This window comes from Ovis aries, chromosome 1 (genome assembly GCF_016772045.2).
Source record: "Ovis aries strain OAR_USU_Benz2616 breed Rambouillet chromosome 1, ARS-UI_Ramb_v3.0, whole genome shotgun sequence".
Lineage (NCBI taxonomy): Eukaryota > Metazoa > Chordata > Mammalia > Artiodactyla > Bovidae > Ovis > Ovis aries.
Window position 1 is genome coordinate 216,061,364 of NC_056054.1, and position 13,360 is coordinate 216,074,723.

At 41.4% G+C, this 13,360-nt stretch overlaps 1 protein-coding gene across 6 annotated transcripts in view; it reads right to left on the reverse strand.

The window, feature by feature from the left end:
• FNDC3B (fibronectin type III domain containing 3B) overlaps window positions 1–13,360 on the reverse strand; it is a 355,159-nt gene that overhangs the window by 246,430 nt on the left and 95,369 nt on the right. For 5 of the 6 annotated variants that reach the window (XM_015092550.4, XM_015092551.4, XM_042234418.2 and 2 more), the window contains one exon: window positions 8,238–8,313. In XM_015092550.4, coding sequence (XP_014948036.3) covers window positions 8,238–8,313 — 76 coding nt within the window. Of the gene's footprint in view, window positions 1–8,237; window positions 8,318–13,360 lie in introns of those variants that run through there. The other variant, XM_060393646.1, reaches the window with a different exon arrangement.

Consider the following 13,360-nt stretch of genomic DNA (forward strand, 5'->3'; position numbering starts at 1 on the left):
CTTCAACTACAAAACTTACTTTACATGTAGGAAAAGGTGGAGCCACTGTTTTATCCACAATCCTTTATCTGAACAATATATATACATTTCCATAAACCTTCATCTGAAATGTTGCCATCACCATCAACCCCATGAAGAACTTAAGACAGATTTCCATCACCCAGATAATCAACCCAATGGCCACAACTGATCATGACATCAATTTAGGACAAAATCATCACCAAAGCTGTATACATTACTAGACGGTGATGGTGATGATGCTGGTATTTACAATGGATTATATCTCACAACCTTATTGCATAGGAATTCCCACTACCTCCATTTTAAGAGAGGAAATTGGGGTTAAGAGTTTAACCATTATCTAGCAAACAATCAGGGATTCACACTACAGAGCTTTTACTCTCAGAACATAATTTTTATACCTTCTAGCAATTAAATCACTCACGCTTTCCTTGGAGAAAAAGACCAAAGAAAGTCTGAGAATATAATTTTGGTAAAGTTTTTGTCCTAATTATGAATGTGTGGTGGTGGTGGAGGTGGCTTAGTCATTCACTCATGTCTGACTCTTTGCAACCCTATGGACTGTAGCCCTCCAGACTCCTCTGTCCATGACATTTTCCAGGCAAAAATGCCCCGTGGAGGAGGGCATGGCTACCCACTCCAATATTTTTGTCTCCTGCATTGGCTGATGGATTCTTTATCACTGAACCAACGAGTAAGCCCCATGCATATGTAAGAATAGCTAAAGACAACCCAGATAACTGGGCAAGGCAGAAAGCAGCAGACACAGTGGGTACATCTCGAGAGGGACTTCACACCTCCTGGGATGCAGCACAGTCTGGCACTCATATAACCATTCTCATGACACTACTTGGTCCCAGAATGATGACAGCTGCACTTAGCATCCCAGACTCTCCTCCTACCCCCTCCAAAAACTGGGCTCTCCCGCTCTAGGCACCTCGGTATTTACTGGTTCTTATCACTCTGCTGGTAATCTTCTAGTTACTAAGCAGCAAGCTATTGTCTGAAAGGGGACCTATCAGGTCAGCATTCAGAACTCCTGTTTGCACAAACAACTATGTATGCCATGTGTGTGACAAGGCAAATTATCATACCCAAAATAAGGCTTCCAAGCATTTGAGAGATCAGGTATATATTTACAATGCTAAAAGTGATTTTTCATCAACCTTTCATCAATACTACACACACACAGGTAAAAGACCAATTTGTCCCAAAGCTTAAGTTATAAAATGAGCCGGCAAGTTGGTGGAGTAATTCAGATTTTCCTAGAAACTCAAAGGATCTCTCAACCCAGAGCTTCACTGGAAGGCTATGTATTAATAACTCTCACCAAATATAGTTTTGGATCAGTCAAAAAGATGGGCAGTACAGAAGGGCTAGCCTGGGCTAAAGATTTGGTATTTTTAATTCTACGAGATTTTTCAAGTGAGACCTTAACTGTTCACAGTAAGATTTCAGGTTAGTGATCTCTCACAAATCCCCAGATGCAAAACAAATTGACTTTAAAAGTGGTTTCCTGTGCTCTGAAAAAAAGCTCTCAAAATACAAAAATTGTAACAAGAAAAGAAAACCTTTTCCCCATATAATGCAGACTTTCCATAAATAATTAAATACAATCAAATAAAAATCAAATACATATTCAATGTAATGAAAGCTTGCAAAGATTCTCAAAGATTTAAATGCGGTCATATGCAGGAATTTCACTTTCAAACCACCCAAATAGTTTTGATGAAACACTTGTTTGCAAATTTAACCCAGGACAAGGAAGGGCGCAATCAATCTCAGAAGACCGACTTCATTTACAGCAGGTCCCCTTCCTTGGTTTTAAGCCAGTAAAGCAGGAATACCTCATTTTCAGGCAGTCTGCTTTAAAGGCACACACCATATAGATTTGCTCGTGAAATGATAGTCTACCTCAGCTTGTAAGCCCTCCCAGTGACATCACTCATGTCATTTCTCAATTAACAAAGCAGGAGACAATGAGAGCTCCCTAGGACGTGTCTTAAAATTCTTAGGAAGAATGTCAGGTTGGTGTTTTAATGTGCCACATAAGTCTAATAAATGCACTTAAAGTACCAAGTGAGGAAAAAAAAAAAAGTAACTTGAAGGTCCCTGTGGCAGTCTGGATTCCGAATATGGTGGGGTGAGCGGGTGGGAGGGAGACAAACAAGGAGATTCAGAAATGCAGAAAGGCTCTCAATGGTGTCATTCACAGAGCCTGTGAGCAGAGCGTGCAGTTCATCAATGAAACAGTTCCCACACTCGGTGGGGCGGGCGGAGTCAGACACAGAGCTGAAGAAGGCTTAGGGAGAGCAAAGCAGGAGGGGGGAAAGCTTCCACTCTAATAGCAACCAAACTACAGCCATCTCAGAGAAGGGTTTTCCTGGAGCTTCCCTCCTGCCATTTCAAGATCTCTACCCACTTAATACAGATTGGCTGAGTAATAATAATCTTCACAAAGATGTCTGGATTATTCTGGACAAAGAACACTAGCAATTATTTAAATATTATTCTTCATTAGAATAATGGTGATCCCAAGCATTTCACTTTTATCTTGTTTTTGCTGTTATCACCGTAACATTCATCTGTTTTCTTCGGGCTCACAAATTTTGAAGTATAACAGTCTTGAAACACAAAAATTGCAGCATTAGTACAGGTCAATATGAAAGTTCTTCAGACTTACAAATTTTTTTTTAAAGGAAACTGATTGGCTTTAATTAAAATGTGATTTGGAAGTTCTTCTACAGAGGTTTTCAAAGCCACTACAATCACATAACTCAACACTTTTAAGTTCCCAGCACAACAGTAAAGTTAAAAGAAGTATCATCACATCTGATATAAGGCCACAGTTAGTCAAGGGTCTAAAGTCAGGAATTATTGCCAGGCTGTGGGGCTGGGGCGGGTTAGGGTGGAGGATACATTGTTTCCTATCAGTCCAATTCACCGCCTAAGGAAAGGTTTACACGCAGGGCTACCTCTACCTGCTCCTCCAGGAACACAGAGGAAGGTCAGAATGGACTGAAATGCGGGGAGGGGGTGGGGGGGCGGCCGGAAAGGGCTCTCCTGAAGGAGACAGACCTAAAGCTTAAAGGAAGTGTGGTATTTGTTTTGGCTGAAGGGTTTTACAGGGAGTAGAGAAATGGCCCAGAAAAAAAGATGGCATGTGTGGACAGGAAGGAAGGCTGCACTGCCAGCACCTCAGCCCAGACAAGGATATGAAAATAATGGGAGAGACCTGTGGCTGCCCTCTATTAATGTCTGAATTAAGCAAAGGAAAGAATTCATATTGATTGCTAAGACTCTTTTTTCCCCCAACAATTAGCTCTTTATACACTTCCATCTGGCCTAGGAAAGAAAAATCTTTTGTCTAGGATGCCATAGGTATAGTGCTGCCTCCCAGTGAGAATGAACTATGACCTTCTGTGGCCCTTTCAAGACCCATGATTCATGTTTCATGGAAAATACTGAGAAATATTCCATTAGAAATGAATCTGCTTTCACAGCATATTGTATGTTTCCTGTGTTTTTCTTCCTTCACTATCACCAAGGACATTCCCATGAAAACAGAAACAAAAATCTCATTTTTTCCCCCAGAGTAACAATATTCTTTACTTTGACTTGCTCTGAATTTCCAGAATGCCTTTTCATGGCATCACAATAAGCTTCCGGGGATTTTCTAGTGATGTCATAAATGTCCAATAGAGAAAATCATTATGCTAACAAATGCAACTACAAGCAAAGGGGGTTGACGTCATACAGTGTAATTTCAAAGTTTCCAGAGAGACCTGCAACCAGCTCCTCGCCCTACTCCTAAGTCACAAGTCCCCACACCCCCACCACCAGCTATCCTTAACCTGCTGGCTAGTGTTGAAATAGCAAAGCTACAAAACTGATAGTTTCAACCATGGCAAAAGCAATGAGTATGACTAGAATTTCCAGGAAGGCCACTACCACCAACCGTCACTCCATCCCTGCCAAAAAAAACCACCTCTCCATCTGCTGGCTGGTGTTGAAAGAGCATAACTAGAGCTTCATTCTCTTAACTTTAATCTTTGGTAAAATGCAACTACTTCTTTCAGAAGTTTCCATTACAGTATGACTCAATTTCTGATCCTTTCCTAACCAGTCCTCTATCATTGTACCTCTCTCCTTCCAGCACCTCAAGTGGAAGCCCCACCTAGATGTTCAGCCCACCTCAACAATGGCACCCCACCCCAGTACTCTTGCCTGGAAAATCCCATGGACGGAGGAGCCTGGTGGGCTGCAGTCCATGGGGTCGCTAAGAGTCAGAGATGACTGGGCGACTTCACTTTCACTTTTCACTTTCATGCATTGGAGAAGGAAATGGCAACCCACTCCAGTGTTCTTGCATGGAGAATCCCAGGGATGGGGGAGCCTGGTGGGCTGCCGTCCATGGGGTTGCACAGAGTCAGACATGACTGAAGTGACTTAGCAGCAGCAGCAGCAACTCTGGGCCCAATCCTGACTTTGGACAGAAATAATTTAAGGGTTTATAAAGCAATACTCCCTATATCAAACTATCCTGTTCTTACTTCTATTAACAGGGTTCCTGTCTTACTCCAAAGACCTAGCCTCCACCACCCATTTTTGCTCTGCAAACCATCTCCATCTTATCCTGGGGACCTAAGTACAATGACACCCTACTCCAGTACTCTTGCCTGGAAAATCCCATGGATGGAGGAGCCGGGTAGGCTGCAGTCCATGAGGTCGCTAAGACTCGGGCACGACTGAGCGACTTCACTTTCACTTTTCACTTTCATGCATTGGAGAAGGAAATGGCAACCCACTCCAGTGGTCTTGCCTGGAGAATCCCAGGGACAAGGGAGCCTGGTAGGCTGCCGTCTATGGTGTCGCAGAGTCGGACACAACTAAAGTGACTTAGCAGCAGCAGTAAGTACTCATCTAGCATCCTTCCCAGAATCCCGCTACTCCAAGAATCAGAAGCCATCTTATTTTTGTCATGTGCTCAAGAAAATGGAGTCGATTTCAGTTCATGACTCCCTGATGTAATAAAGCCCCAGAGCAAGGCAATAAAGAGCTCTGGTCCTGGGGCTTTCCTGGTGGCTCAGTGGCAAAGAATCTGCCAATGCAGAAGACATGGGTTCAGTCCCTGACCCCGGAAGATCCTACATGCAGCTGAGCAACTAAGCCTGTGTGCCACAACTATTGAGCCTGCGCTCTAAACACCGGGAGCCAAGCCACTGAGTCCAGGTGCTGCAGCTACCAAAAGCTGCACACCCCTAGAGCCTGTGCTCCAACAGGAGAAGCCACAGCAATGAGAAGCCCACACACCGCAGCTGGGGAGGAGCCCCGGCTCACCACAACTAGAGAGAACCCTGCGAAGCCACAAAGACCCAGCACAGCCAAAAATAAATGAAATTATTTGAAAAACAAGAGCCCTGCTCTTTCTCCCTATGTGACTGTAGCTGTGTGTTAAGCTCTACAGGTCTCAGCTTCATATGTATCTGTCATACCCATTCAATGAGAGAATACATACGCCTAAAAGTTGAAAAATATATATATTAGCAATGATAAGGATGTTAATCACAACGAATTTATAAATATACTGCCTATTCCCACATTCTATATTGATATGTTCTAGCCATCTGGAGTGAAGCATTCGCTCACTCACACTAGAACGCAAATGAAGGGGTCAGCGAGGATGCCTGGCCTGAGTGACTGCCTATTACACGTGAATGGCCAACAATGGGTCTGGACGAGGGTTCCTTCCAGTTCCTGCAGTTGATCCTGTTGTCTCAGTGCCTCCCAAGCCCTAGCAAACCACTTAGGGTTCCAGGTCCTTGTCCCTCTCATCCTGTCCTGTGTCATTTCAATTAGCTGGGCCAGCTACCAATATGTCCCAAATAAAGATAACCACAGTATCTGGGTGTTCAGAAGAGAATAAAGACTGAGAAGACTCAGAGGAAGCCAAAGATAAATGGCTCCACAATTCTTCTTTAGTCAACAGCATTTTTTTTTTAAATCACTGAAAGGGGTGTTAGTATCACTTATCTTCAAGTAGCATCATGAATAAATACAAAGCTCCCATTGTGGACAGAGCAATATACTTGCAAAATACCCTGCAGAGTATACCAGTTATGAACATGCACTCAAAAGAAGTGAGGAAGAGGCTAACTAGATGAATACACACACACACCCACACACACACCCTCTTCAGACACCAAAAGTAAAAGCAGGTGGCATGAAAAAGTGGATTTTATACAAGTTGATCCACTCAGCAATTTGCTTCTTATAGATTCTATCACACATACTCAGTTGCAGACGGACACAGTCTTCCAGCCAGTACAGAGTTCCAACCTTACTATGACCAGAAACTCAACTATTCTCTTACTGAATTGGAAACATCAGCTCCATTCTATGTAGGTAAAATAACTTTTCCTCTCCTTTTTTCTAGTGTGTTCTTTAGATACAGAGTGAATTTTGAGGTTTTATTTGTTGATAATATGTTACAGTAACACAAGTAGGTGGAAGATTCTGTATCTTATACTACTTTAAAATATTTTCTCACTTCTTTTGTCTGGAGTTCCTTCGTATGGTTTGGTTTTTAAATGGTTTAGAACACCAACGATCAATTTCAGGGACACAACGATCAGCGAAATGCCATCAGAAAAAATACCGTTCATGAATGTCTAAATCATTTCAGATTAATTGCAACTGAAATGAGTTTTAATTTTTTCCCTAAATTTTTGTTCTTATAGTTAAAAAAAACAAGTAGTGGAGCTACACAGCAGCATACTCTATTATGCGGGATAGAAAAAAATGAAGTTTTTCCATGTAGTTCACTATGGAAAACTAAAACTAAAGGGCATTTCCGTTCATTTTCCTTATATATTGTTGAGCAAGCCCAGGTATTAAAAATAAGACCTTTGGACAGATTTCAGTCTAACCAACAACCTAGTATTGAGCTCAATTACAGGCCAATTTACCATTTGTCCCATAATCCCAATAACTCCCAAAAAGCTCTCACCAGAGTGCCCTCCAACATAGCAGTATTTACAGACTAACTCCAGATCTGGGTTGATCTTCCTACAGTAGAACCTCATATGGATCAGAGTACCTATGTCTCTCTCTCTTTCCAAAGTGAATGACAGAGAAGAGGCACCAGTATTACACAAACTAGAAATTAACTGAAATGGCCTAGGAGCAGTCCTTAAAGAACTACATTCAAGGAGCCTCGCTATACCAGTATACCTGGAGTTTATTTAGATAAGATTCTGGAGAGCTGATGCAGTAATGGAATAGGACTTTTGGAGATCTTAGGAGGGGGTATCCTGCGCACAAGAGAGACCTGAACTACTAAGGGCAGAGGGTCACTGCGGGTGGGCAGCCTTGTAAAAGGGCCCCCAGTGATGCCTGCCTGCTAGTATTCACATTCTGTGTAATCACCGTGCTCGAGTGGGTTAGGCGGAGTGCTCCCTCTTGCCCTGTAGTTGTTGCTCCGATGAGGCCAGCGGTCATAATGTAAGCACCTCCATGGAGAGGCCACTTAGCAAGGAACAGACGGAAGCTGCCTACCACTAGCCCACAAAAAACCCTAAACCCTGCCAACAATCACTTAGGCGAGCCAGGAAACAGACTGACACTCAGACATGCCTCGTGGTGACTGCAGCACTAGCCCATGGATCTTAGTGTTTCCATAGGCCCAAAGCCACAGGACACAGCTAAGCTGTACCTAAACTCCTGACCCACAGAAACTGCAGACAACCAATGCTGTATAGAGCTACCAAATCTGAGTAACCTGTTACTCAGTAATAAATAACTAAGAGATATTTAATATAGATTTTTACCTCTAAAAGCATCAACTGGGTAGCATCACAGTATGTATTTGAAACTTTCATCTAACTTGAAAAAGTACGTGCTATTCTCTACTGGAATTTTAAGGTCTTTTAAAAATCTCTGGATTTTTCAGGGGACCAAATTCCATAATACATGAAGACTATGCAAGCTTTCCCAAGTTGATTTAATTCACTTAAAAGTCAATTAATACTCAAGACATTTAACTGTGTCACAGGCCCACTCAGCATTAAGGAGCCCCTAATAAAAGCAAAAAAAAAAAAAACCAAGATAAATTTTACTTCTAGAAAATCACATGCAGACTCAGAGATAAACTTTACTTCCATAAAATAATAAAGGAAATTTTTTTTGATTAGAAAGCTAACAAAAAACTTCCTTACCTTGAATGCACTGCAGTGTTCCATCCTCCGCTCTTATTGTGAAAGTCTCACCTGGATTAACTTGAACGAGAATAACCTGCCAAAATAACACATTAATTTCAATTTTTAAATTTTATTTATTTGGCTGTGCTGTATCTTAGTTGTAGCATGCAGGATCTTCCGTTGTGACATGTGGGATCTAGTTCCCTGACCAGGGACAGAATGCAGGTCCCCTGCATTGGGAACACCAAGTCTGAGTCACTGGACCACCAGGGAAATCCCTAATTTTCGATTTAATACTAGAACATCTGGGGTTTTCTCAACAGTTTCATTATATAAATTTAGGTATTAGAGAAGAAATACATAGCACAGAATCTTGTATAAACATAAAACTTAGGAGATGTCTTAGATCTGGTTCAAATTTGATGGGGGATAAGTACATGCATTTGTATTTAGCTAAGTGTTTGGGGGGAAAAAAGTATCTATGTATAGGACGTGGAAATATTAATGAACAGTATAAGGAGGACCTACCAAACACACAAATCTTTAAATCTATTACCTAAATGTCTGTTTTAGTCATATAACACAGATATTTTGTTATCAGAAGACAACTTCCAAAAGACTAAATCACGCATGCCATGGCAAAATATGTTCTTTCAAGAATCTCAGAATTTTAGTTCTAATCTCATTCAGTTACTTTAGATAACAAAAGGGGGAAAATAATTAATCTATATCTAAATATAAATGAAAGGCCATAATCCAAGTTTTAAAAACTGCTGTTAAAACTCATCAGGTGCAAGTCTAACACTATTAAAACAATGACCGTGTATTCCTAGAAAACGGAAGGACGTCAATGTCACACTCACATTCTTGGAGCAAGCCCAGTTCCTGCCTCGACACCATCAAGCACACTGTTTCCTCTGTCTGCAACGCTCTCCCCTGCACTCCTTCTCTACCCTCTGCCCACCTGACTCATTCCTCCACCAGCCACCACCCAGTTACCCTTGCTCGATTAAGGACTGGCACCTGACTCTCAGGACGGGACAGGTCTTGCACTACGGGGTCTCAAAAAACAAAATGAAACTCAGCTCCTTCCTAAAATCTATAATTCCAGTCAATTGTTGTTGTTGTTGTTGTTGTAGTTCAGTCGCTAGGTCATGTCTGACTCTGCAACACTATGGACTGTGGCACACCAGGCTTCCCTGCCGTTCCCCATCTGCTGGAGTTTGCTCAAACTCAAGTCCACTCAGTCAATGATGCCTCCAACCATCTCATCCTCTGAACCCCTTCTCCTCCCAGCTGCCCTCAATCTTTCCCAGCATCAGGGTCTTTTCCAATGATGTTCGTTGCATCAGGTGACCAAAGAATTAGAGCTTCAGTATCAGTCCTTCCAATGACTATTCAGGATTGACTGGTTTGATCTCCTTGCTGTCCAAGGGACTCTCAAGTCTTTTCCAGCAACACAGTTCAAAAGCATCAATTCTTTGGAACTCAGCCTTCTTTATGGTCCAACTCTCACATCCATACATGAATACTGGAAAAACCATTGCTTTGACTACATGGAACTTTGTCGACAATGTGATGTCTCTGCTTTTTAACACATTGCCTAGGTTTGTCATGGTTGTTCTTCCAAGAAGCAAGCATCTTTTAATTTCATGACTGCAGTTACCATCCACAGTGATTTTGGAGCCCAAGAAAATAAAATCTGTCACTGTTTCCACTTTTCCCCCAACTATTTGCCATGAAGTGATGGGACCGGATGCCATGATCTTCGTTTTTTGAATGCTCAGTCTTAAGCCAGCTTTTTCACTCTCACCTTTTACCTTTGTCAGAAGGTTCTTTAGTTCCTCTTTACTTTCTGCCATTAGGGTGGTAAAGGAATTATTTTTGTGTCTGTCTCTCCTTATAGAGCCTTAATCTAGGCTCTATAAGGGCAAGATTTGACACAGAATAAGTGCTTGAGAAATATTTTTACTGAATGAATGAAAGTTATAAAACTTATGGAAAACCACTGCAGCCGTGACTTTGAGAAATTAAGCTTTCATAATATGCAATGTTAAAGTCAACTTTATTTACTGTGGTGGTGGTGGTGGTTCAGTGGCTTGGTCACGTCCGATTCTTTGCAACTCCACAGACTGTAGCCTGCCAGGCTCCTCTGTCCCTGGGGATTCTCCAGGCAAGAATATTGGAGTGGGTTGCCATTTCCTTCTCCAGGGGTTCTTCCTGACCCAGGGATAGAACCCATGTCTTCGCCTTGGAAGGCGGATTCTTTACCACTGAGCCACCTGGGCACCCCATATGGACCATAATTTATGTATTTTTAAAAACTATTTATTAAGATCAAAACCATTTTATCTTTAAAAGCTAAATCTTTAAAGTCTATGTATTTTGCTTATACTAATAATTCCAGGAAACACTGTTGGGATATTAAAACATTTTTAATCTGGAAATCCATTAACTAGAAAAAACAAGACCATTCAAGGAAAAGCAGTACAAGTTTCATCCCTGGTGCTTCTTGTGATCTTGAATTATAATAGTTATTTCAAGGCAATTTATTTTTCCTGTACAGTAACTGTGTCAATAATTTTTCAGTCTTAAGCATTCAAATCCTCACCAATGTAAACACACTGTGCCATTTTAAGAACTCAAAAGGAAATCTTTCCCAATCTCTATGGAGTGATTAAGACATTTTCATTGCTTTCTTGAAACTGAATTTTAAAAGTCATTCCTAACATGAAAATATTTTTGACTTAACTTTATTTCTATGTATACATAGAATATAACTCAACTACAGGGGAATAAAACAGTCCAAAAAAGAAAACTATCCGTGTTTTTTTAAAAATCCTTAAACCAATTCTAACATCACTGTAACAGCAGAAGGCATCTGCTTTGTGTTTAAGCCTCTAGAGATAGGTCTATAAGATATGCCTGTCGAATTATTCAGTCAGGGAAAAAAAAAATCAGTGAACACTAACTATGACCCAGATATTCTTTGACAATCTTAAATGCAAATACTCTTTTCCACTACACTCATAACTGTCAGACAAAGTGTCCTAAATGCTAGTTCTAAAAGTACAATTCACCAGTATTATGGGAAGTCCCAGGCAACAACAGGATATCTGAATTGGAGTATGCTCCAGGTTCTATCACATTATCTGCTTATCATATTGCATGAGAAGTGTCTGCAGCAGTTTCTCTGCGGTTGCCGACACCGGGCCACATCTCATGGAATGGCTTGGAGGCAGCCAGCCTCCAAAAGCCATTTATGCCTTCCCCTCGCTGTTCCCGGGAGGCCCATTTCTGACCCCCACCCCATCTCTACAGGGAGAAAGAGGATAGGTAAAGGGCTTGCACATATCCTATTAAAATATCTCTCTTCAAATGTTTAGTTACTGTAATTTTCCCTGCTGCTGTGTTTCTATGGCAACCAGATTATAATCTACCAAGTTACCTCAGAAACCAGGCAAATCTCCTGTGTCCCAATATCAATTTTTCTTAGCAAGAGTGAAAGTCATTATTTGAGCAAACCGTATTCATCTTGGCACCGAGATACTTTAAAAGAAAGCATTTTATTATACTGAAGCGGACTGACCACCATGCTGTTTTTGCTGTCAATAAAGCAGATATAAAAATAAACTTTTGACACACACCAGCCCAGTGATCTATCCCTAACCAGAGACATGAATGAGATGGCGGCAGCAGGCCTTGCATCGTGTGGCCCTGAGGAGCGTGAGTCACACCGGCAGGCTCCCTGGCACTTAACCTTTTGTATCAAACAAGTCACTCCGTCTGTCTGTCTCTCTCTCTCTCTCTCCCTCTCTCAATCTGTCTCTCCCCATCCCCCCTCAACCCTCCTTCCTTCCCTCCTCCTTTCTTTCTTTAGCCACAAAGCAGACATTACAGTTACAAGTTCTCTTAAATACAGAATGTGAAACATAACATCATTGTCCAAACCTCATCATTTTTTGCCCACTTAGTAAGCATTTCCTGCTTTTCCAAAATCAGCACTAAAACAAGTCATGCTGTATTCTGTGTCTTGTCAGAGGAGAAGGGGAAAAAAAAGAAGATTTTTTTTTAACCACGGATAGATTTTTCCCCGAGATGCTAACGTAGAGCCATGTTAATCAAAGACATATTTCAGGCTACTATTGTTTTGTCAGATCTGTTTCAAATCCCTTAGTGCTACAGGAACCCAGCAGCCCCAAATAACCAAAGGCAGTTCATTAAGGTTTACTGAAAAATAAGTGACCATTCTTCCCAAGTCTAAAGAAACAATACAACAAGAGGTAGAATTAACATAACTAAGCAAAAGGCTAAACACAGCATCCTGGGAAAGCTTCACCCAACTAGACAACTGAAGCAGGTACGACATCTTTCTTTAAAGGTATAAATCTAAATAGAACTCTGTTTCTAACTCACCAGAAGAGCAAAAGGAAAGCTACTTTTGCATTTTAAATTTTGGATGGCTGATTAACCAGAAGATAATCTCCTGGAGGCAAATTCCTAATTTTGCCCAAATAAAATACTGCCAGGCACCCAACTAAATCATCCCTGCGATGTATGTGTCCATCACAAAAGCTTCTGCTCTGACCAAAGATGAAATGTCACATCTGCAGTGTTTTCAAGGGTTAAATTCCATACCTAGTTAAGATATAAACAATGCTAGGGAATCTCGTTTCACTTTCAGAGCCTTTCCCACTTGCCACATTCTGTGAAGCTTGTCTTACTCTTAGCTGTTTCATGTATGCATGAACACTCTTGGGCAGAGCAGTTATGAATATCCAACAGACATCTTAAGAGAGAAAGGAGTATTACAACCTAAAAACTGCAGATGAGTTCCAGCTAAGGACAGATTCTATCCAGGAAGATCTAACAACTTAAAAAGTGACCTCTGACTCCATGAAAGGAATAGTAGCACCTTCCTTCTGAACACACACACACACTTCAGATTCCCAAACTCCAGAAAAATCCTGGCAAGCTTCACCCAGGCTCTTTCATTCCACCCAAAGCATCCATCATGACACACCGTTGAGACTCTGGTCTCTGTGTCAAGACTGCAGCTGGCCTCCAGCAAAACTGAATAGTGGCATCATTTGATTCTTGAGTTCTGTCTCTCTTACGAAAAGGGAGATGATGAGCTGCAA